The sequence below is a fragment of the Eumetopias jubatus genome, unplaced genomic scaffold (assembly GCF_037043125.1).
Source record: "Eumetopias jubatus isolate StellerSeaLion01/CBP00866 unplaced genomic scaffold, mEumJub1_p1.0 scaffold_17, whole genome shotgun sequence".
Lineage (NCBI taxonomy): Eukaryota > Metazoa > Chordata > Mammalia > Carnivora > Otariidae > Eumetopias > Eumetopias jubatus.
The window spans coordinates 52,135,764-52,159,752 of record NW_028274823.1 but is presented as its reverse complement, the minus strand read 5'-3'; the positions used below and the strand labels follow the sequence as shown (position 1 = coordinate 52,159,752).

At 41.1% G+C, this 23,989-nt stretch overlaps 1 protein-coding gene across 1 annotated transcript in view; it reads left to right on the top strand.

Annotated features, from left to right (window-relative positions):
* The window catches only part of LRMDA (leucine rich melanocyte differentiation associated), a 1,122,731-nt gene extending 1,104,702 nt beyond the window's left edge, over window positions 1-18,029 (top strand). The window contains exon 8 of the mRNA XM_088019786.1: window positions 17,879-18,029. Within this exon, the coding sequence (XP_087875912.1) occupies window positions 17,879-17,958 (80 nt within the window). The 3' untranslated portion in view covers window positions 17,959-18,029. The remainder of the gene's footprint in view (window positions 1-17,878) is intronic.
* The last annotated feature ends 5,960 nt before the right edge of the window (window positions 18,030-23,989 follow it).

Genomic DNA, 23,989 nt, shown 5'->3' with positions numbered 1-23,989 from the left:
CAAGTCATCTGCCTTACTGGCCTGTCAGCTCCCTAAATGTAAAAAGAGTCTCTCCCTTTCTTTTCTTCTTAGTTTTGGGTATCATGGATTGTTCCTGGCACATAGTGTTTCCCCACTTACTTGATCAAAGTTCCATTAAATTCCATTAAAGATTCATTCAGGTCGTCTAGTTTTTAATGTGTCTGTTTTTAAAATTAAAATATTTTATCGAAGTTATGAAACTCTGTTTCATTGTCAACTGTTCATATCCTCATGTGAATTAGTGATCAGAAAACTAGTTGATTCTTAGAAAAGGTGTGGAGGGACATGCATCTGAAAGAAGACAGTTATATATATTTTTAAAGATTTTATTTATTTATTTATTAGACAGAGAGAGAGAGAGCACGAGCAGGGGGAGCGGCAAGCAGAGGGAGAAGCAGACTCTCACTGGGGCAGGGAGCCCGATGCGGGACTCGATCCCAGGACCCTGAGATCATGACCTGAGCCGAAGGCAGATGCTTAACTGACTGAGCCACCCAGGTGTGCCAGGACAGTTATATTTTAACTCTAGAGTTGAAACCCTAAAGAAAGGGAAGAGGGAGTATGAGGGTCATAGATATTCTAGGAGGGAAGGGGACAAACCAAGAAAAGAAAGAGAGGGACATGGAAAGAGAAAGATCTCTATCTTTGTGTCAACCATATGAGCTACACACAGCATAGAAAATATACATAGATGATAATAGCGATTAATATTATTAGAACAGAAGTAAGAAGTGTTTTCTCCAGAGACTAAGAAACCAAGGTCCGGAACAATTGAACAAGTTGCACAGGACACATACTATAGACCCCGAGCTAGAACCTGATCTTTGGACTCCTCCACATTTCCCAGAGTTGATATGACCTTTCTTGTACTTCTAAAAGGGGCACATCTGAAATCAGGCAGGTACCCCCACTGCCCTGAGGATGGAGACGGCCCAAGCCTTCTCTCCTCTTAGAGCTCTTTGAAGTTGGGCTACTAGCCTCAGGACTGAAACACACATCTCTGTCTTTCTTGACCTCCTTCAGTGAAGTCAGCTATATTTGTGGAGGTGCATTGTTCAGCCTCAGAGCATCATTTAAATTTAAAAATCAATAAAGAAAAGTGAACCAGTAAGAGGCACAGACTGATTAAGTGCTGTCTGTATGAAGAGGTTTATCCTCTGCCACATTTCTGTTGAAATCCTAAGAAATGTGAAGAGGATGGGGCAAAATGAAAACGGATTAAAAATTATGTCAGATACCAAAATGCAGTAAGGCAACTGCTTCTTTGGCAGGCAGTTGAGAATTGGCAACTTTGAGTTCTGATCCGGCGTAATGATGTCAACATATTCACACCCACATACACACCATGTGCACATATAACACAGTCATACTCAAGATGCACACAGACAAAAGTAAGACATACAACATATATAACATGATTTACTACAAGACCAACAGCACGCATAAAACAGTGCACACACAAGTACCCATGTGTAACATATACACACAAAACACACAACACACACTTGTGCAGGCCCATACATACACACACATGAATTTGTTCTTGACTGGTAGTATGAAGATGTAACTCTTCCCTCTGCCAACTTATCCCACATTTTTTTTTTTTGATGAAAAAATAGCAGTAGAGAGGAGAAAATCTCTTCATCAGAAAATTCAGTGGAAAAAAAAATTCCCAAGACATTGTCATGTATTACTGGTTATTTTTGGTGGTTAAGAGAATTATTTGAAAACAAAGAAGCCTTTCACAAAGCCTCTAAAATACAAAAGATTTAATAACATTTACATCTGTGTATCAGCCATGTCTGTAATGCAAGTCATGAATAACACATAAACCAGAGCATGGAAAGAACAGAAGTGCTCACACATCATTTAAAATCCAACCCACCCCATCGTCAGCGGAATCAAATACACAGCAGGAGCAGTTCCAGTTGATACACACACAATATAGTCATTGAAAATGAAAACATATTAATTATATTCCTTAAGGTTAGAGAAATGGCAGGATTCACTAACCTGTTCGACTTCTCTGTTGAAATTCTGTACCAAAAAGTACATCACGATTTGCTTTCTTATTTTTCTTAAGAAATTACAGAGAGAGTGCTTGTACACATTTGTTTTGTTTTACTGTTCATGTACATTTGCACTTGGGGCTCAGTCCTGCTTCCTTGCTGTGCTGAAAATGGGGAAAGTTGGCTTAAGAAGATGGGTCCTTGTTGCAAGTGAGTGACTTGCAATAAAGGAATTCATTGTTGAGCAATGATATTTTCCAAGCGCCGATATGTGCCCAACTCCCAAGTGGCATATGTGGAAATCCACACCGCTAGGAGAATAGTTGTGTGTTACCAAAACCTAGAGCTCACGTAGCAACACGTTTGATCAAGAAACACAGCGAAATCCTTCCTTGTTCTGATTCAGATAACTCTCTGAGGCCCAAATTTGGAACTGTGCTTTTCTGGATCAGTTCATTTGGCTCCTACGAATTTCCAGGGATCTCCTAGGCTCTCCATATATGCTGTGAGAGCCTCCCACTCTGCCATAGGGAAGCCTCTGGTGCCATGATGGAGAAGGACGAGTGCAGTGCGGGTATTCGCATTTGACATCTGTTCATAGTGATCCTTTAAGTGTTGCTATGTTTTATTTCCAGGAGTTAAGAGGATATTCAAATAATGTCCGTATTTGATCAGCACTTTTTGTTTGCTGGCTTTTGCTTTGATGTTTGTTTGTTTGTTTAACCTTCCTTCTTGTGGTCATTGTTTCCCCTTCTGTCTTTTGTTGGAGCCAGACCATTGCATGTGGGTCCTGAACAGTTTAAGATGAGCTCTGTAAATGTCAGGGAACCCCTGCCTCTTCGACTATGTATCCTATTTCACTGAGAAATTTCAAGCCCTTCACAGTCCTCATTGCAGCAAAAGGTTAATAGTCGTCTCTTTTATGTACTATAAGTGCTCAATTCTTAAGGACAGTGTTTCAGGGCAAGCTGAGTGTAATTGCTAAATAATATAGTCATTCTCATTTTAAATGAGTGATACTTCTGGCGTTCCAGATGCTTCTACCTGCGTGTGTGTACGTGTGTGCATGTGTGCGCCTGTAGCAGGCATGGGTGAGACCTCCACTTGGGGGAAGTCACAGCCTTCCCACAGGAGTCTGCACATTCACGCATTTGGGTTTTAAATGTTGTGCCGCATCCCGGGCCTCTTAGGCTCTGCAGATTATGTATAATAGATGACCTGCATTTACAGAGATGTGTGCTATACAGATGTAAATGTTATTATAGCTTTTATATTTTATGTTCTTGTTGAAAGATCATTTTGTCTTTGAATAATATGGCTGTTCAATTTTTTTGGAGGGGAGGGGGTTATCTTTAAAAGAGAATATGAAATGGATATTGTACATCATATATTTCTTAAAAGTAATTTGGAATTTTAGGGTCTGGGATTGGGGCTGACTGATACACTGCCACGATGAGATATAACCCCTGGAAAATAACAGCACCCGCTCATGCCTGCATCTGTCCAACCTCATAATTCACTTTCACATTGGATTATGGATGTCTGCGTTCAGTGAGTCTATCTTCCCTTTAGGTATTATTTCAGCCCTTTGAGATAATAAGGAAAGTTTAATTGCGTTGTTAATTGATTTTTTGCACAACATTATTACCTTGATTGATTGCAGAGTTGATGAAAATGTTAGACACAGGCAGCGTGGAGTATCAGCCCAGCAAGGAGTGGGAGCCTTGTGGAGAATAGATAACCTTGATGTTAAGAGCTATATCCTTCAGATATGTCTTCCCTTGACATATTGATGGCCCTTGAAAAGGGAAAAGCTGATTGTATGCAGAATGCAATCATTAAACCCACTTCAGCTCGCTGTTGATTAATTTGTTTTTTCCTGAAGGATCTAGTTATAGGGAAGGCCTCACTTGTACCAACAGCAGCCATTTCGTAGGTTCCATCCAGCTTGTGCTTAACCCTCTAGGTGAAGAGAAACACTGAGAGGCTGGCGTGGCTGAGACAGGAAGACTGTGAGTGCACACCTGCTGTTCACAGATGTCCTCACGCTCAGCAGCATCCTCTCTCCTCCACCAGAGTGTTATTTCCCCCAAAAAACCGACTCTTTGAAAATTCCAAGACCAGGGATCCTTTCACTGAGACATGGCATAGGATGCAATGGAAACTTCTGGATGCCCAGGAAGATTTGTTAACTAGGCTTCTAGTCATTTCTGGAGAAGACCTGGCACTCAGGAGTTTTAGGATACCCCCGAGTATAACCAAGGTAAAACCTGGCTTAAACATGCTCCCATAATTGGAGAATTTGGTTCTTACTGGGGTGTGTGTGTGAGGTGTGGGGGCAGGGGAGGGATTTGTATGTAGTGCAATAAGAAGGAATTTCTGGAGATGGTTTATTGTATTTTCAATTACTCCTTTCCCTGGCCCTCTGTAACTCTTTCTAAGAGATATTTATTGATAGCTGTCATGGTTACTACAGTCCAGAACCGTCCTCATGGTACCAGAAACCAGGTTAATTGATCTGCTGTTTGATTGATCCATTGGACTTCTGTCCTGTTTCCCTCTACCAAACCCACACCACTTCATCCCTAGCTGCCCAACCCTGGACAGAGATTAAGAGGGCCAGTCTTCCAGGATAAAGGGGCTGGCTTTACCCCCTACAGAAGAATGGAAGCTCATATAGGTGCAGTAATTCTAGAGAGGCTCCATTTTCTGGGGCAAACACGTGGCTTCCCTCTTCCTCTCTCTCTCTACCCCAGCTTCGACCCATATTACTCTGGAGCATTCTGACTTCTTTTGCCTTCTTCTTCCCTTTGTGGCTATCCTCAATATTCACCTAAACCAAATTTTAATTGTATAGCATTATTGGAGGCCTACCAAGAATTACGTCAGCTTCCTGGAGTCCTGACACCGCCCCCCACCCCACCCACTCCAGAGATTGTGTGGACTTTGGGGCAAAAGAGAAACAGCTCCCAGAGTTCCCAGAGCCACAGAGCACCCTGTAGAAGGAATTCACGCTATGGTCCAAAAGAGTTTTTCCTCAGTCAGCCCCACCGCCCCCTCCATTCGGAGTCTTTCTTCTGCTGAACTAACGACTGGCGCTCAGGGAGTCTAATATCCACAGAGTCTTGGCCCTCAATTACCGTAATGGCTTATAATGAGATTTTGGCCAAGTAGCAGGTAGCAGGTTATTACTTCCTGCTCAGCGTGGGCAATGTCTACGCTGTTAATTTGTGTTGCCGAATGTGGCTCAGAGCTGGGCATCAAACTGTCAGAGCCAGATGTATTCTATTAGGTGCGAGGCTCACATTGGCCCATGGGCAATTTTTTTTCAATATGGAGGCATGTTAACTCACCACAGGGTGAATCCTGACGAATTCAAGCCAGCCAAATAAAAGGGGTAATATCCCAAGCCATCAAAGAAGTATGTTCCAGAGACAGATAACACCTGGTACCACCCATTGTCAGCAATGTCTCTCCAACCCAGGCCATTCCACTGATAGGTAAAAAGTACACCCCTCTTAATATTATTGGAGAGACTCTGGTGCCTTCATTAAGTTTTAATGAGCCTGCCCCTAATGAAGGCCCTTATAATATGTTCTTCTACTGTTTACTTTGTCTTTATCTTGGGTAAAAAAAAAAATACAAGAGGTTCATATTGCTCTTATAAACTGCTTTCTACTATTAATTCTTACTTAACCTATAGTTTCTTTCATTAGCATTAGCATATATATGGACTTTTTATTTTTCCAAGGCAGATTAGAGGATGGGAAGTCAAAGATCAGGAAATAATGAAAATATTTTGGCATTTGGCATTAAGATTTGCTAGTGCCCAAGAATTATGCTGTGCTTTCTGCAACAACATTTTTTTTTTTTTTATATATAATGCAAACTTCTTTCAGTTAGCTCATATATCAGCAGATTCCTTTTGTTTTCCTTTTGGAGAAAGCAATTTAGAGTGTCCTGGAATTAGGAAAGATTATAGTAATATCAGTACAGGAAAAGTTTGTTTGGATTCTAACGAAGGGCAGATGGAGGCTGGACTAATGCGCCCAAAAAGGAAGGTCTTTCCCCCAATCCTTACAGAGTTTGAATTATGACAAACCTAGTTGTTACTGGCTCTGCTTAATTTTATTTGAGAGGTTCTTTTTTTTTTGCAGCTTGAAGAATAAAAAAAACAAAAAAGCAACTTGTCTTTATTTTCAATGACTCTCTTGAGAAATTTTAGCTTGAAGAACTAGACAGAACTGTGGATGTTTTCCCCCCTTTTGATGTAAGCTTTCTAATAGGAGCAGATCTGAAACCCAAAAGCAAATTTGTGCTTGAGAGCAAAGCCAGAATTCCCATTCAAACTCTGCAGGAGGACCCCCACTGCTCTGATTTGTTCATTTAAGATTCTATCCTTTTAGAGGAAAGCTAAAGACTTTCTGGGAAATTTTTTCTGCAAGTTTTTTTTTTCCCTATACTTCATAAATTATGGTTTCCAGGTTCAGTTCCACCCTACTTATCCAAACAACTCTTTTCTTTGTTTCTTCTGTTAATACAGTCTACACATCACTTAAATTTAGACTTTTATGGTTTTTTGTTTCTTATTAAAGAGCTAGCACTATTATAATTATAATAATAATAGTTGTTATTATTATTAATTTTAGGTGCCATTGGTTTTCAGAATGTTGTTTGGAGACAGTAACTCATTTACTAAAACTCAATACACTAGGACCCTCAGTCAACTAGCTTTTCTGTCTCTGAATTTGTGTGATCTTAATTTTACAAGAATAAAAGCTAATGTCAAGGGTTTTATTTTTTTTTAAAGGAAAAAAAAGGAGTCCCTTGGGTTGTCCTAGAACAGTGTTTCTTAAAGTGAGGTCCCCTAATCAGCAGCATCACTCTCACCTGGGAACTAGCAAAAATGCAAATTCTTGGCCCTATCTCAGACCCACTAATCAGAAACTCTGATTAGGGCTCAGCAATCTGTTTTATCAAGCCTTCCAGGTGATTCTGGTGCAAGGGCAAGTTGCATCCTAGGATTCTTTCATTTATTCCACACACACAAAATAATCTATTGAGTACCTACATGCCCTGAGCCTCATGAAGCAAGGATGAAAAGTTGTCATGTCTACCCTTTTGGAGCTCATACATAAAGGAGATCCTAAGACCTAGAGAAATGTTCAATGAACAGTCTTCCCATCCCAGCTAAGCTTCTAAACTGTATCATCCTCACTATAGATACTTAAAGAAATCCTCATTTGTGGTCACTGTGATGTACCTGGTAAGACAACGAAGCTGACTTTGGTTTTACATAGTGTTGAGGTACGAGAGAAAACTCAGAAATGTTTCTAGTTAGTCACGAGTTAATGAGATAATTTAATTAATTAACTGGAACCCAACATTCCCCTAGTGGCTAGTCAATCACATGACTGATATATGAGGAAAGAAAGTGTATGGGAAGAAAGCGTGTGAGAGCCATTTTACACATGCTTTGCTGACCACGTGAAAGGTCTCTCAGCTGAGATGGAGAGCCCCACCTGCACTCAGCTCTACTTCCCCTGGTCCAGTAACAACGATTTTTGTTTACTTCCTTCTCTGATTGAATCTACTCGTTGCTTTTAATCCTAAAAAATTCTAATTTAAAATGCCATGCTCTAGAATGTCATACCTTTATTGCTGTTTTAAAAATAATGATAATCTTGAAATCCCTGGAAACCCATGAATACCTCATTTCTCCTAAAGGGAAGTGGTGATTTGCTGTCAGGCCATGAAAATAAACACTGACCCATGTACCAGAGACTAATAATGGGCACCAAATAGTGGTCAAAGAGAAGCTGGAATTATTATTTTATTTTTATTTGAGCTGCTTCTGCCTTCCTTCCTTCCTTTCTTTTTTTTAAAAGATTTTATTTATTTGAGAGAGAGCACAGAGGGAGAGTAAGAAGGAGAAGCAGACTCTCCACTGAATGGAGAGCCTGGTGCAGGGCTTGATCCCAGGACCCTGAGATCATGACCTAAGCCAAAGGCAGATGCTTAACTGAACCACCCAGGCACCCACTGCCTCTCTTTTCTGATTAGTCTGGACCAGATACTCTAAGAGGGAAGATGATAGCTGGGTGGGTTTTGGGCAGCTATGATTTGTGTGGATGGAATATACACATCTTTTGTATATTTTATTGATCCAGTTTTATTTTGTCTTATTTTTTAGTTTTGTACTGTTTTTGCTGTCACAATGATTGGTAACTCCATGCCATTGGGTGGCATATTTCCTTTTGGATTTCTGCAATAAAAATGATATTTTTCTAGGAAATGCAGGAATTTTTCTTTGTATATTAGTTTGCATACTTCTTTATATGTATGCAGGTATTATGTAAACATCCCCAACCCCTGAGCCTGGAAGATGAATTTAGAGCAACTGATGGCAAAGAAAATCAGTCTTCAGAATCAAGGCTAGGGGAATCCAAAATGGGGGTGTTTGGTTGCCCCATTCTCCAAAAGCCTTCTGTATAGATTGAGCAAACATGACATATTGATCATTACAGAACTTATAATTGGTGACCAAAAGCACAGTGTCCCTTTAATGGCCCTTCCTGAATAGTTGCCATCATTTTTTTTTTAAAGAAAGCTGCTGTTTTTCCTAAATTCATGCTGCCCTCTAGTGGCAATGCTCTTGGCTTCAGACGGAAGATGGAAAAGATGAATGTGGACATAATGGTGGAAATGGTGGAGGTGATGAAAGGGTGAATTTTTCTCTCTTTTCTCTCTCCTGTCTGAAAGATTTCTGAGTTTTCTTCAATAAAAATAAAAAAGAACACCGAGAAAGAAAAATGAAGCCATACCACTTGACCACTGTCCACTTTGATTGACAGCTTGGTTTATGTGACATCCATCAGTGAGCAGCACAGAAGGGAACTTCATGAATCTGAACTGATTTGCATTCCAGCTTGGCATGCACTTTGGAATCCAGCCCATCTCAAATCCATTAAACCCCACTTAGAATACAGAGATGGGGAGTAGGGGAACATGCTCACACCAAACGGACCTTGAAGATTCAATTTCTCCCAATGGAAAAGTAGGAGTCAGCCTATGTCAGATTCATCTTTGGAGTGCTCGCCTGTCTTAAGGGCAGTCTCCCATGATTCAGAGATACCTGGGCTAGACAGGTAGAGTTGCACGGATGTCTGGTCTGGCACTGTGACTTTGGCGAAGCCACTTTGAACCTCATTTTCTGCCATTATGAAACGAAAGACTTGACCTAAAATGAAGATGTTTAAATTTTGTCTCAACAAGAATTCTTCAGTACAGTTAAAGAAATAATTTTAAACAGAAGTATTCTATTCTGTGTTTAAGCTTGCTAGGAAGTATAGCAAAATAGAGTATTCTTGTAAGAGTGTATAAATAAATCATTGTTTAGGAAGTCAGAGTAAAAGCTTTCTGGCTTCATTTTAACTGGCACAAAAAATGTAGCCTGAGAAGAAAAACCGAAATTTGGATTACTAAGAAGATTTAGCAGGTTTTTTTTGTTTCTTTGTTTGTTTGTTTGTTTGTTTTTTAATGGAGGGATATTGTTGGAGCAAGGAAATCTTTACTATGGCATTGATTTCTGATGTGTCTATGTTCCTATTTGATTGAAATACAGCGTATGTAGAGATCAGAGCCAAACGTATTAATGAGGTTTAAAAAAGAGCAAGTGAGCCCACCCTCAGACTGGGATTCTTCCCATCAGTCTCTGTCTACCTGAACAACCTCAATACAACACAATTTAAAAAGCATTGACATCTGAGGAAAAGCGTGTTGACTGTTTCCTTTCCAGGATTCACATAATGGAAACGTCTGCTGCCAGATAACTTTTAATTCTGTCAACCTAATATTTCCTCTATGTGGAAAGGACTTTGAATGGCCGGGTCAGGTCTGGGCAGGGCATGTGCAACCTGAGGGCAGGGACCAGGGGCTCAAGGTGGGATAGTGGAGCTGGTTACTGAGGGTCCACTCCAAGGTGTGGTTATTTCTGGAGTTTGACCAGCTTTTACATTTCCCACTAGCAGATTATGTGAGGACAAAACTGGCCCTGCATTTTTCTCCTCCTTTCTGACCTCCTTCCCTTCTTCTAAAATGACAAGCCTCATCAGCTGCTCTGGGAGCCCAGAGTGCATTTTCCACAAGCTCTGGCTTGTCACACATGAACCTGTCTGCCCAGTCATGTGACCGTTTGTGCAGCCTCCCCCAGGCCTGGGAGGCTGGCCTCTCAGCCTTGCATTCCTATCACCTTCAGGGCAGGTTTTGCCAAGATCCTTTCTCTGCTGACTGGTTTCCCTCCCTGGCTTTTTCTTCCTCACAAACACACGGGTGAGGCTTGACAAGGCCCAGCATTTGTGTAAGCAGAGGCTATATAAGCTGTTTGCTCTCGGTGCAAATTTTAACTTCCCACTAGGCCTCCCTAGGGGACTGAGCACTGGGACCAAGTGCTCTCTTCTCAAAGAGATAGGTGGCCTGGCATTTGAGGTCAATCAGCTTTCTTTCAGGATGTGGATGCATCCAAACCCTTGGATACTATGACCTATGCTGTATTTTTGTTTTTGTTTTTGTTTTTTTTGACCGGTGCTTGGTAGAAAGCAGCACGTCATAACCCCACCATTCAGATGCTGTCATGCATCTGGAGTATTGATCTTTGTCCTGCATACCCTTTGTGCTAAGAAATGAATAAAAACTATCATTTACTTTAACTTATAATAAACATTGCCGGTAGAAAGAGCCAATCCAAAATAAAACTGACAGCAGCTAAACCTGCACATAATGTAATTTATTATGGACCAAAAAAAAAAAAAAAAAAAAACTGACCAAGATTTATATCTTGTTGGTATATTCATGGGGAGAAATTAGCCTTGGTGGAAATAATGAAAACAAAATAAAATTGAAATGAACCAAAACAACACACAATAAAGTGAGTTGACTAAACTTTAACAGAAGGCACAAGTCTTCCTGTCACAATTCAGATTTGCAAAATTTTACTCAAGGTAATGTGACTTTGTAAAAATTGATGACTCTGAGATTTAGAAGCTATAACTGGTCAACTTTGATATTGGGCAAAAGCTGAGAAATTTAGCCTTGATGTAAAAATTACATGGAAAAGAATTGATTCCATTGAAAATTTGATAAAATAGAAGCGAAATGTGAAACATAGAATATGGTTTAACTTTGCATTTAAAACTTAAGGAATTAAATTGGCTAAATGGAATTTGCTCTGAATAATTAATGCTTTCTCAAAGAAAAATTACCAGGCTAGTCTCTGTGTTTATATTCATAAGCATGAAGCCAAAGCATCCTTGGGGTCAAAATGGCAGAATTCAAAGGTCTGCCACAGCAGTATCTCAGGAACAACAGAGCAGGGCATGCTGCTCCTACCTCTCGTGGGGTTGTTTTGTATAATATAAAGGAGGAAAGTTCTGGAGTGTGCTCATTTGAGAGACTAGGAGACATCCCTTGCATAGCGCTGTTTGAGGTAGTTGCTGCAGTAGTCAGCAAGGTCCCTGTGCCCCTGGCTGATGGAGGAGACAGCGGGAGCCCCTACAGATGTTTTTGGGATCAGCAAGCATTGTACAACCATGGCACCCGATTCCAACTCAAGAAGCAGATAATAAACTGAGACACTTGCCTAAAAAAATCACCCTCAGCTAGTTTGGGAAAGAAGTTTCTCACTTTCTTCTTTGACTTCTCTACCTAGAGAGCCTTTCCCCTTTTCTTCCCAGCCTGAGGCTTCTCAGAGGGGCATGCAGATGAAGGGAAAATCTGCATGGCATGGACGGTGGACTTTGTCCTCCTTCCACAAAAACAGCTCCTAAGCAACCCCTTCCCTTAAGACCTTTTACAATCTCTCTTCTTTTCATTTTGCTTTTGTATTTAAGTAGCTGACACTGAAGGAGGATGTTGTGCTGGGAGCCTGTAATTCTGCAGGCTCTGCTAAATCCGGTGTGATAGCCACAGCAGAGCTGATAGCACATCACACAGGCTGACCTCAGGGTATTGCTCCAGCCACTTCTCAAGATCATAAAACATGGGTGTTTATTCCCTTCCAGCTCCCAGTTTACTCGCGGCCCACACGTAACAAAGACCGACGAATGTGCTTTCTGCGGAATGTCCTTCCCGTGTATGATGTTTACAGCTCTTAAGGCTGGATGATAACATTCACTTCACTTCTCTCTTTCCAGCCAGATAATGTGATGGCTTTGTTTCTGTGGGAGGAAAGTGTTCAGGATAAAAACAACCCTGGTGTTTAGGAATCGAGACTGTTGCCTTCTGTCATTTTGCCCCCTTCTTTAATAACGCAGATATTCAATCTGTGTACATTTTAAAACTGTTTCAGACATGTAGTCTTAGCAGAGGTTAAGGTATGAGCGTTCAGCAATTTGCTAACTTTGTGGATTCTGTTCAAATTGTGTATAGGTAATAATTTCAGTGGTATTAATCTTATCTATTCATCAAGTATTTATTGAACACCTCCTCTGTGCTGTTTCAGCCACTGGGCATTAGAAATTGGGAGGAGGGAGTATTGTAGAGGTGATAGGTTCACAGGTATGTATAGTGTCACATGGAAGCATAGTTCTAGAACCTTCTTCAGTGGACCGGAAAGACTCTCCAGATACTCTTTCCCTGTCAGTGGACCCACCTCTTCACAACACTGTCATCACTTTTTCTCAGAGGCCATGAAGAGTCTAGTTCCTTACTTTATTTGTACAGATTGGAAAGCAGGAGTTCCATGAGAAGCCCTCTGTCCTTTGCCTGTTCCATAGTGCTATCTAATTGTAAGCTCCTAGGGATCAAAATCACTATATCAAAATCTGTCATTACACAGCAATAATTACATTTGTGATAATAGCATTTAAAATGATGATTACTAAAACTAATGTTCATAATGATAATAGCATTGATACTTTTTACTTTATTTTACACATATGAATTTATTGGTCCAACCTGTACTCCATCATCAAATAAGTTTTTATATTTGTATGTGTATGTGTGTCTAGATTATTATTGTTTAGATTAGATTTTGACTATTATTGTATAGATACAAAAGGCCAACCACTTACTCTGATACTTAGAGTTGAGCTCTGTTGGATGTAAAGTTGATAAGTTAATGGGCTCATATCAAAGCTAACCGGGCATGGGCTCGGTTGCAGGAAGCACTCCCCAGCTCTGAGTGTGGAATACAGGCTGCACAAAAGTGAGTGGAACTTCTTTCCGTGGGGATTCTGAAGTCCAGCAGAGCTCCTCTTCTATATATTATGGGAATGTGGGCTGGATGGGTTTCAAGAGCTAACTTAGTTGAAATCAAATTTTTTATTAACTGACCACTGCATTTGCCTTCTGCATCAGGCAGTGTTGGATCTGACATCCCTGTCTTCATAAGGGAAGCATTTGAAAATACTAAATCACTTATTTCAGAGCTAGAATGAACTTCCAAGATTATCTGACCCCTTGCCTTCATTTTGCAAATGGGGAATGCAGCCCAGTAAGGAAAAGGGACATGGATGTGGTCACATAACCGTTAGGGGTAGACCTGGATTTAAATACAGGTCTTCTCCCACTCTCCTTAATAAATAGACATCAGAAATGCAAGTGAAAGTGTAAGGCCATCTGGGGGATCAGGGAGCCCAGGGATCTTTGCTGGACTCCGCATGAGTGTACAAGGCATTTCTACTCAGGACTTTCAGGGTCTTCCCCAGCAAAGTCTCTGGTACTGCCCTGCCATCACAGTCTTGCATCAAAAGAAAAGAGGCTGCTTCTCACCCCTCAGGCAGCCCCAAGGTCTTAACTTAACCTGTGTAATTAGAACATCCATTCCAGAGGGGGAAACATTTAAAAGATAAAGGACCTCTTTAAAACAGATTCTTCCCAATACATTTTTTTCATAATTATAGTTTTAAAAGCTTATGGTGATGGGAGAGCTGGCTACTTAAGAAAAATTAGGAGTCTCATTTGGCAGGAGCAGATTCCCCAGGGGACAGCACACTGTCATTTTTCAGGGCCCCTGAAAAGAGCCCCCCACACAGACAGATACATGTCGGCCTGATGCATGGCAAGCCTGTTTCACTTATTATGGCCAAAGCCAGATATTTTAATTAAAAACACTACATATGCCATTAAATGTGTTGTTCCCCCTGCAGTCCCAAGACGTTATAGTTCGAGGAGATACAAACAAGTGAATGCATTACAGATGTACGCGGAAACCACCGCCTACTGAGTCACAACCAGCGGGTTCCCAAATTCCAGCCTCGGAGCGCCTCCCTGTCAAAATGTTCTTTGCAAGCAAACTGTTCCCTCTGTAATTTTCACCGTTTATAGCAGTTGCCATCATGAGAGAAGAGGACCATGGGGAGGCAGGGGAGAGAGAAACACGCTGCCACCTCACTTAATTTATAAGCAGATTCAATTGTTTTACAAATAATCTTCCTGATAAATAAAGTCCAATGGCTACACATGGGATTGTGGGGTTGATTTTTTTTTCCTTCCTTGTTACATACATACATACATACATTTATTTATTTATTTAACACTAAAGTCCCATGTGAGGGAATGATCGCCTCCCAACCGTGAGCTCGGGTAGGATTCTCAACAGAGGCAACACTTAACTTAATTTAAGCAATTGTAGGTGGTGTGAGTTCAAAAATTTCAGCCGATTTTAACTGTCCCTAGCCAGACCACCTTTCTCCCTAGGAGAACACGAGCAGCTGGATTTCATTTTTGGCTGCCAGGCCGTCCCTGTGCCTTCCTACAGCAGCCCGCAGAGGAGTGCCTTCCCTGTAAGGATTTTATTCAAGGTGACAGCGCCTCACACGTTGGTGCACTGATCACCTCAAGTAGCCGAGATACCAGGGGGATGAGTGCACTCCTCCTGCAAAGTCCAAATTTAGATTGACTGAGGTTATCCTTAGGCCCCTTGACCCCAAGTGCTCTGACAGAACAGGGCTGCCAGGAACTTAGAGCAGCGAGTTTTGTCATGATGTCTGGGGAGAAATGCTCCGCAGGAGCGGGTGGAGAAGACCCCAAGTGATAGGGAGTGATGTCAGCTTTCGTTAGAGCGGCAGACAATGTTAGAATATCCTTGGCATAATATGGCACTGGTATCTCTGTCAGCATCTCTGTTTTCTGTCACTGCACACAATCCTGGGCCTGTCTCTAGCCCTGACAGTGTCTCTTCAGATCAGGTTATTGCCAGCACAGAGACTAGCTCTGCTCCCCACCATACAGCCCTTTGTTTGAAGTCTGCCCTTTTGTCATCAATGCACTTGATGCCTATTTAAATCTGACGGTGAGTATGGTATCTGTTTTCCCGTCAAGAGATCATTGACAATATTAATACCTCATGTCCTTGCCTCATTCTCTAAGCTCTGACACCTCGCCAGTCTCCTGTATTCGTCAAACAGCCCTCTCTCACCAGGATGTCTATAAACATTCTTGCTTCCAGGCCCCAAGGAACAGGGAAAGCCTTAAAAAGGACTTTCATCAGTGCCGACCAGAAAGAAGGCCTGGGGAACAGGGCTCAGAACACTTCACCTCCCTCCCTCCACATTCCAGCCCACGTTCCAGGAGTAGCCAGCTTGTTTCCAGGATGGCACTTGCCGTCCAGGTTGTATCTAGGCAAGGTCTGGAATTGACGGTTACCAAGGAAAGAGGATAGAGTAAAGAAATTCAGTCCCTGAACGGACTGGAGGGTTTACAGGAGAGAATGCACCCACCAGTGGGTGGTATGTGTGTGTGTGTGTGTGTGTGTGTGTGTGTGTGCATGTCTGCCTTTCATTCTTTTACTCAAGAGAAAGACTGTGTTCTTTATGATATCTGACAGCCCTATCCATTTATTTTTATAAAAATTCATGCTGTCCTGGTGTTGTAGAAAGAAATTAACATCCCTTGGCCTCATCCTTCCAGATTTTTGAGGGTTTATTTGAGTCAGTTATGTTCAAGGAAGCCCTTTGTGGATTTGCAGAAACATCTGAGATCCTCGCACCCAGGCCTGTAGGGGATACTGTTTCTGGAACGGAACTTGACCAGCCAAGCCTGACCAACAGGCCAGCTCCCAGCATTGGTGACAATGTTAGTACAACCTCAGGTGCTACATAATACAGTACAATAAAGGGAGCAGCTCGGTGCTGCCAACAGCCAAAGGAATCATTTTTAGCCCCAAGAAGGATCTCAAGGAGGTCTTATCCAAGGTTGATGTTTCCAAGCACCTAATTTCTGAAAAGTAGAAACTCGGGATTGGGGCCAAGGAGAAAGCATGGCTAAAGGGGGAGGATTAGTCTGCAGTAAATTTATTCATGGGAACGTGATAAACAGAAGAAATGAGAGCACCAAGACCAGCCTGAGGCCATAAAACAATGTCATCCTCTCCCTTTTGCCAACTCGCAAGAGATTCTGTGACCCCAGGAATTCCCAACTTTGTCCCAGGCCATCCAAACCAGGGAGCATCTGCCCTGTCCTTAAAAGTTTCTAAGAGCCATTTTTAATCCTTTGTTAAGAATAATATTTAAAGTTCTGTAGTAGAGAATCATCTCTTGTAGAATCACCAAAACATTTACTTAGAACTTCTGCTGTGAAAAACCTGGATGATTTCAAGTACTAATTTACCCCAAATGAGCTATAGATGGTGATTGTTGGTTTCACACTAACAAACTGACAGAAAAAAAAATAATCATGCATATCGGGAGCTATTTTTACAGGTAGATTTTTGGCTCATGAATTAATGTTTTATGGACATTTCTTTGCTTTTTTCTGGTTATGCACACTTCAGAGACTCACGTACTTTTAGTAATAAGACGACTCTGTGAAGCTGAATTTTAAGTTACTTTTTCTAAGATTAGAAGAAAAATATGGCAAAAAGCAAACTGTAATTATAAATATTTTCTTTGAGAAAAACTGATTTTCCCTTACTGATCATACAAACCTTTCATAATAACTATGGCAGGTGATTTCTTATGGATATTTAGAATAAATGTTGAGTTGGTTAAACGATTTGATCCTACTCTAGAGGTATTTTTCATACTTAAACTCTCCTACAATCTCCTTGAATGAAACAAAAACTGTACGTGGAGTCACAGAATTATTTAAAATAAAACTAAAGATGAAAATCAATGACATTCCAACCTGATAATTCATCTCAGCCCTTTTGGGGCACCTGGGTGGCTTGGTCAGTTAAGCGTCCAACTCCTTTTGATTTCAGCTCAGGTCTTGATCTCAGGGTCATGGGTTCAAGCCCTGTGTTGGGTTGCATGCTGGACATGGAGCCAACCTAAAAAAAAAAAAAAGGGAAGAAGAAGCCCTTTAATGCTGGAGGCTCTTGTTAATTTCCATGTGGCATTTTGTCAACACCACCACGGTTCCTTGATCACCCAGATGTGTTTGATGCCTCCTGAGATTTGGAAGATTCTCCCTGGAAGGTCATAATCTTGATTCATGACGAAGGACTTGAAAAGAGTCACATTCTGGGAAGATTGTTTTACATCTTTTGCTTGGGTAGGACCCATCTTGAAAGTCTTAATTTTCCATTTTTAGAAACTCTACTAAGGGAACCTAGAGAAAGGGTTATGCTTTATTTTAAGGTGTACTAGGCCAAACTAGAAAAGTCTTTGAAAGGTGGAAAAGAATTTGTGCAGGAAACATGTTATTCCTAGAAGCCTGTGCTCTGGTGACATTTTATTTGAGTGTCAACTCTGAGGACAAGAAAGTAGGGTCCTTTTCTCTCGGGGCTGACTCCATTTGCTGCCACCCACTGGATCCGTGACCATGTTGCCTATCTGCTTTTCGGCACCTGTGCCTCCTTGCTGTACTAATCGCACCACCTCTGAAGATGTGTTTGCTTTTTTTTGCAGGTGTCCTGGGAAAGTGCCACTATGTTTACTATGGGAAAAACTCAGAGGGCAACAGGTTTATCCGAGACGACCAGCTCTGATGGCAAGTTCTGTATGCTTTAGCCTGTGTCATGAGAATAAAAGAAAAAGGGCACGTAAAAATAAAGAAAAAGCTGAAGGAAAAAACAATGGCCCACATTGCGTCTCTGTGGGAAGGCTATGACTTCCGCTTTTGGTACCTTCTGCTGACTTTGCCAGGCCTGTCAACATCATCCTTTTGCCTTAGACTGAGTGGTCACATAGAGATTGACATGATTGCCCTTAAGCAGGTCTCATCCACTAGGGTGACAGACAGTGGCAGCGAAGCACCAGGGCTGACAGGAGGAACACCATGATAGATTGCCTGGCCCCTCCACTGCTCACAGGGGAGCAGAGGTCACACCTGGGGCCTCCCTGAGCATGCTCATCGGCTGTAGTCAAGCAAGAGAGACTGTGTCTTCAGCTTGCCTATTGAGTAGAGAGCCCTCTGATACCATTGTGCTGTGGGTTGATTTTTAGTGAAATAGTCACAGTTTAGAGGAAGGCTACCCTCCCTTATTCACCTTAAATTTTAATCCCTTCTATTCTGCACAGCCGCCCCCACCGCCTCCGCAACATACACTGTCCTTTAGCATCTTTCTTTGTTACAGGCAGTGCATTCTGGTTTGCAGTTTTTCAGAGAACGGAAGGTATAAGTTCTCAGCCAGGTCAGACATTTATGGCTGGCTTTGTGTTGTTACACTTCCCTTATTGGAGTAATAGCTTTCCCTAAACCCTAACTCAAAAGCGTAGACTTGATCTCGTTTTGTTTATTTCTAAATCCACTTCTTGTCCTGAATAGTAGGCAATGTCAGGCATCTTTCCCAGCACCAAGCGCTGGTTGCACCAAAGACTCTGAATGATTGATTGATTGATTGATTGATTGATGTTATGTTAATCACCATACATTACATCATTAGTTTTTGATGTAGTGATCCATGATTCATTGTTTGCGTATAACACCCAGTGCTCCATGCAGTACATGCCCTCTTTAATACCCATCACCAGGCTAACCCATCCCCCCACCCCCCGCCCCTCTAGAACCCTCAGTTTGATTCTCAGAGTCCATAATCTCTCATGGTTCATCTCCCCCCCTGATTCCCCCCCCCGACTTCCCCCCCCTGCATTTTTCCCTTCCTGCTATCTTCTTCTTTTTTTTTTTAACATATAATGTATTATTTGTGTCAGAGGTACAGGTCTGTGATTCAACAGTCTTATACAATTCACAGCGCTCACCATAGCACATACCCTCCCCAATGTCTATCACCCAGCCACCCCATCCCTCCCACCCCCCACCACTCCAGCAACCCTCAGTTTGTTTCCCAAGATTAAGAATTCCTCATATCAGTGAGGTCATATGATACATGTCTTTCTCTGATTGACGTATTTCGCTCAGCATGATACCCTCCAGTTCCATCCACATTGTTGCAAATGGCAAGATTTCATTCCTTTTGATGGCTGCATAATATTCCATTGTGTATATATATATATATATATATCACATCTTCTTTATCCATTTATTTATTTATTTTTAACCACACATATGTCCAGCAATGCCTGTGGCCATATTTGTAGTTTGGAGCTGGCTTGTTCCTTTGGGTACTATTTAAAGATAGTGAGGTGATAAAAATAGAGTGAAGGTCTAGAGGGCCAAGAAGTTAAAAAAGAAAAGGAGGACTGCAGAAAACACCCACCAGACCAAGCAGTTTTTAATAGAAGGCACAAACCCTTTGAATTTTCCTCAGGACCTCTCAGAAATGAAATCCATAAGCTTGTGTGATGGTCTCTGTATATATCGTTGGCTAAATTCCAGCACTAATGTTATAAGAAAAAGAAGCATAATCGTAGGGGGGGCTATAAATTCATTTAATATCCGATACACTGGTAAAATCACTCTAGGAGATATTTGAAAGGCTGGGTGCTCTTGAAACAACAGCATTTATTTTTCCTTCTTCTGTTTAGACCAGGTGGTCATTGTCCTGGATCTCCCAGGATTAGGTTAGGTTAAGGACACCAAAACCTGAAAGAAAGTCCTTCCAAGTTATAGATAACACAGAACTAGAGGGTCGCTACTGTACAAGTCTTCGGGGACTCACAATCCCCAAGGACCCGAGATGAACCTACTTTCTCAGTTCTAGACTGTTTACGTGGCCTCTGGGCTCCTGAGTCAACACAGTCCTTGAATGACTTGCAACAAGGCTGGCAGGAGTCCCTCTTGTAGATTATGCAAGTTAATCAGTTATGGAGACAAATTAGATCAAAATCCTCAAGGCCATTAATAATTAGAGGATATGAAATGTTTACCTTTATTTCTCAAATCCATTAATAACCAGAGCTGATTACCTTTTCTTTGTTTGATCTACAAAACAGCATTGGGGTAATGCTTTAAATTAGCTGCCTTAGGTCCCACCCTGGCTCTTTGTTTAGAAGCACCAACACATGTTTTGTCCATGGCATATTATGGGCAGCCAGATTTCTGTGCAAGGGCAGCTAGACGAGTCATATCCAATGTCATATCCAATCTACCAGCACATATATCTTTGTCTTTATAAAAGGCTTTAACCCTGCCTCAAACAATAAAAAAGCACTTGTGAACTGACCACAGAATTTTTCCATCTTTATTTTTCTTACTTGTTTACTTTTCTTAATGTCAGAACCATTTGTATCATGCACAGGAATGTCTCCCTCAATGCGAGCTTTGGAGGCAAAAAGTATTTTTGGAGTGAGTTATTGACCACATTGTTTCCCTCTCTTTGGGTTGTTTATTTTCTTCCAAAATGGTGTAATAACTTTAATTAAGATTAGCTTTAATTATCATTTACGTAAAGGCCATCACTACGGTCCATTCATCTTATGATAGAATTATTACGAGTTTTGTTTCTCTTGAAAAGGGATAATGGTCATGAATTTGTGTTGGGTTGTTTACAGTTCCACTCTTTGTGGAGCAAGATTCACTGTGTAGAGTGAGATGTTGGTCTGAGTCAATAGAGCGGGAAACGACGTTGCTTGCTTATTTTAAATTTGTAAGAATTTCCCAAACCTTGTTTTTTAAAGTAGAAAATTAGAAGGTAAGAAATTCAATCAAAGTTCAGAATTATTTCATACCTCCAATGGCTCCTTGGTCCTTTTGCCTTTTACCCTATTCCACTGAGATTTTTCTTAGGAGATCACAGTAGCTGACATCCCTGTATCCTCTCTCCTGGGACACCGATCTGCCTCGAGAGCCGCTGCAATAGAAGGCCATCCAGAGTCCTCTGTTGCCTCTGCAAAGTCAGGGCAGACTGTCTTTTTCCTAAGTAATGCAATTTTATAGAACAATTTGTTCCTTGGGGAATAATGTTTTAGATTGTGGGGAATCCTATTAAAAGTACAACTATTACAATAATTTGCTTTTACTTTTACCAGCCTTGCTCATAAACCTTCCATCTGTTTGTTGCTTTAAATAGAGGCACATTTTAAGAGATTATCACTCGACCAGGCTGCACGTCTGAGTGTTGTGCATTTTCACATATTCACATATACTAAGGAATAAAAGAAAGCAAACCACGAATTCTGGATGAAAGGATTTTTCATTTGTTTTATTTTGTTTTGTTTTGTCTCTGTGTGTGCGTGTGCATGCATATGTTCCAGCAGAAATGTATCTTGCACATTTTTAAGGGAAAATCTTTCTTGCTGCTTCTAAGAAATAACCTGGCTGTCTTTTTCTTCTTTGTTAATATGCAGATCAAAAACAATCCACAGGGCTCTTTTCATCAAAAACAATAACAGTGTTCAGTAGTTGCTACTCATAAAAGCAGCCTAAGTCAGATCTGCGTCACTGCCTAATGCCAAGGGTGGACAACCAGGGTCCTTTGAGACTCTTCCATGGTGTCTATCCAATGCAGCTGATCCAATGTGACATTCACCATCTGCTTATCCCAATTCTGTTTCCAAGAAGCCTTTGCTGAAGAAGAGTGTTTACCATTACTTGTTCTGCTCCCTCTAACTTGTCCAAATACCATGTGGTAAACTACCATGACTAGGACCTGGAAAGAAAAATGAGACCAGAGGAGCACAAAACATGTTGGTTACTTATTCATATGACAAAAAGACCATCAGCCCCTAGTGGAGTACTGTATATTACTTCCAATGCATCAGCAAACACTTAAGGGATTTGAAGAATACTAGAAGACACAGCCACTGTCCAAAAATATTGTCTTCCTCTATGTTTACCTGAAGTTTTCCAGCCTTAGGAGTCCTTCTTTGGGGAATTATAATGTTAGTTTGTCACTTTGTGGGTGAAGTAGATGCTAAGTTATGTTATTTGTGCCTATTAACATGTTAGCATGTGTTGATTTTTCTAAAGTGTTATGGAATGTGGGCTGGAGAACATACAACCTGGGACAAGGGAGTTTTGCTAAGAAACAAAAGAGGAAATTTAAGTATGGAATATGTCTGGGAGCGAGTTCCTAAAGTGGGGATGATATAAACGATAATAAATGAAATTATGGGGGCACCTGGGTGGCTCAGTCTTTAAGCGTCTGCCTTCGGCTCGGGTCATGATCCCGGGGTCCTGGGATCAAGCCCCGCATCGGGCTCCCTGCTCCGCGGGAAGCCTGCTTCTCCCTCTCCCACTCCCCCTGCTTGTGTTCCCTCTCTTGCTGTGTCTCTCTCTGTCAAATAAAAAAAAAAAAAGAAATTATGACAAAGGAGAGAAATGAGGCAGAGCTGGAAGCAGACACAGTGGACAGGAATAAATAGGGAGCTGAGGGAATAATGAGAAAAGAAGCGAAAAGACCGTTTTCCGCCAACTAGAAGGGTTGCTGATGTTCAGCCCGGCAGTGATACTTAGCAACATCTTCTCCTTAAAATGGGATTGTCTTTGATACAAGTGAGGAGAGCCACTATGCAGTCAGATTTTATGAGTTTCTCTGCCCAAGACAATGAAACAGTGAGGAAAAAATGGACTACAAAGCAGTGTGGGCATAAGCGGTCATATGTGTGATGGCTGCCTGTGCACAAAGATGACTATGGGGTGTGATTAATATTCAACAAAAACCAGCATCCGAAGGTAAGTTCCCTTGCTACTTGGACTGGCTGAAAGATAAGGGGAAAACTTGGTGTCTGGGCAGTTAGATCAAAGAGAGAAAATAGTTTCATGCTCTTGCCAAACCTTCATATGTTCAAGTTCAGAGGTAGAAGGGTGTCTTGAGAATATGACACAAATGCCAAGATATTCAAGGAAGATGATGAAGGCCTCTATGCAGGGCTGAAGATGCTGGCAATAGGATTTGAGTGTCCCTGGGTTCAGGCTGTAAATGGTAACTCCACTCATAGGACAAGCAGATGACACCTAAGTTCAACTGCATAGCTTTAATTAGCATGTCGAATAATCTGGAAATAATTAATGGTTATGTTTTCTCACATCAATTACCTTAAACCAAATTTCCTTTTCCATGTTGGAATAATTCCTTCAATCTTAGAAATAGGGATGAATTTGAGAGGTTCTGGGAATAATCTCCTTTGAACACTAACTTTTCAATTTGACTCCTTGTGATGAGAGGGACAAAGGTGGCTCATGGTGGGCTTAACCATGATATTTAGACTATTAAGTGATGGAGTTTTGAAGTAGGTAAGAATTAATATACACTATCCGTTCACAGAGATTACTAAATCATAGTTTAATGATACAGGCATACTTCATTTTATCGCGCTTGACTTTATTGTGCTTTACAAATCGAGTACGTACAAGTGGTGTTTTTTACCAGTTGAAGGTTTGCAGCAACTCTGCGTCAAGCAAGTCCATTGGTGCCATTTCTTCCAATAGCATTTGCTCACTTTGTATCTCTGTATCACATTTTAGTAATTCCCACAATATTTCAAGCTTTTTCCTTGTTATTATATTTGCTAGAATAATCTGTGATCAGTGATTATGGCTCACTGACAGCTCAGATGATGGCTAGCATTTTTAGCAGTAAAGTATTTTTTAATTAAGGTATGTACATTGTTTTTTTTTAGACATAATTATATTGCACACTTAATAGACTACAGTATAGTGTAAAAATCATTTATATG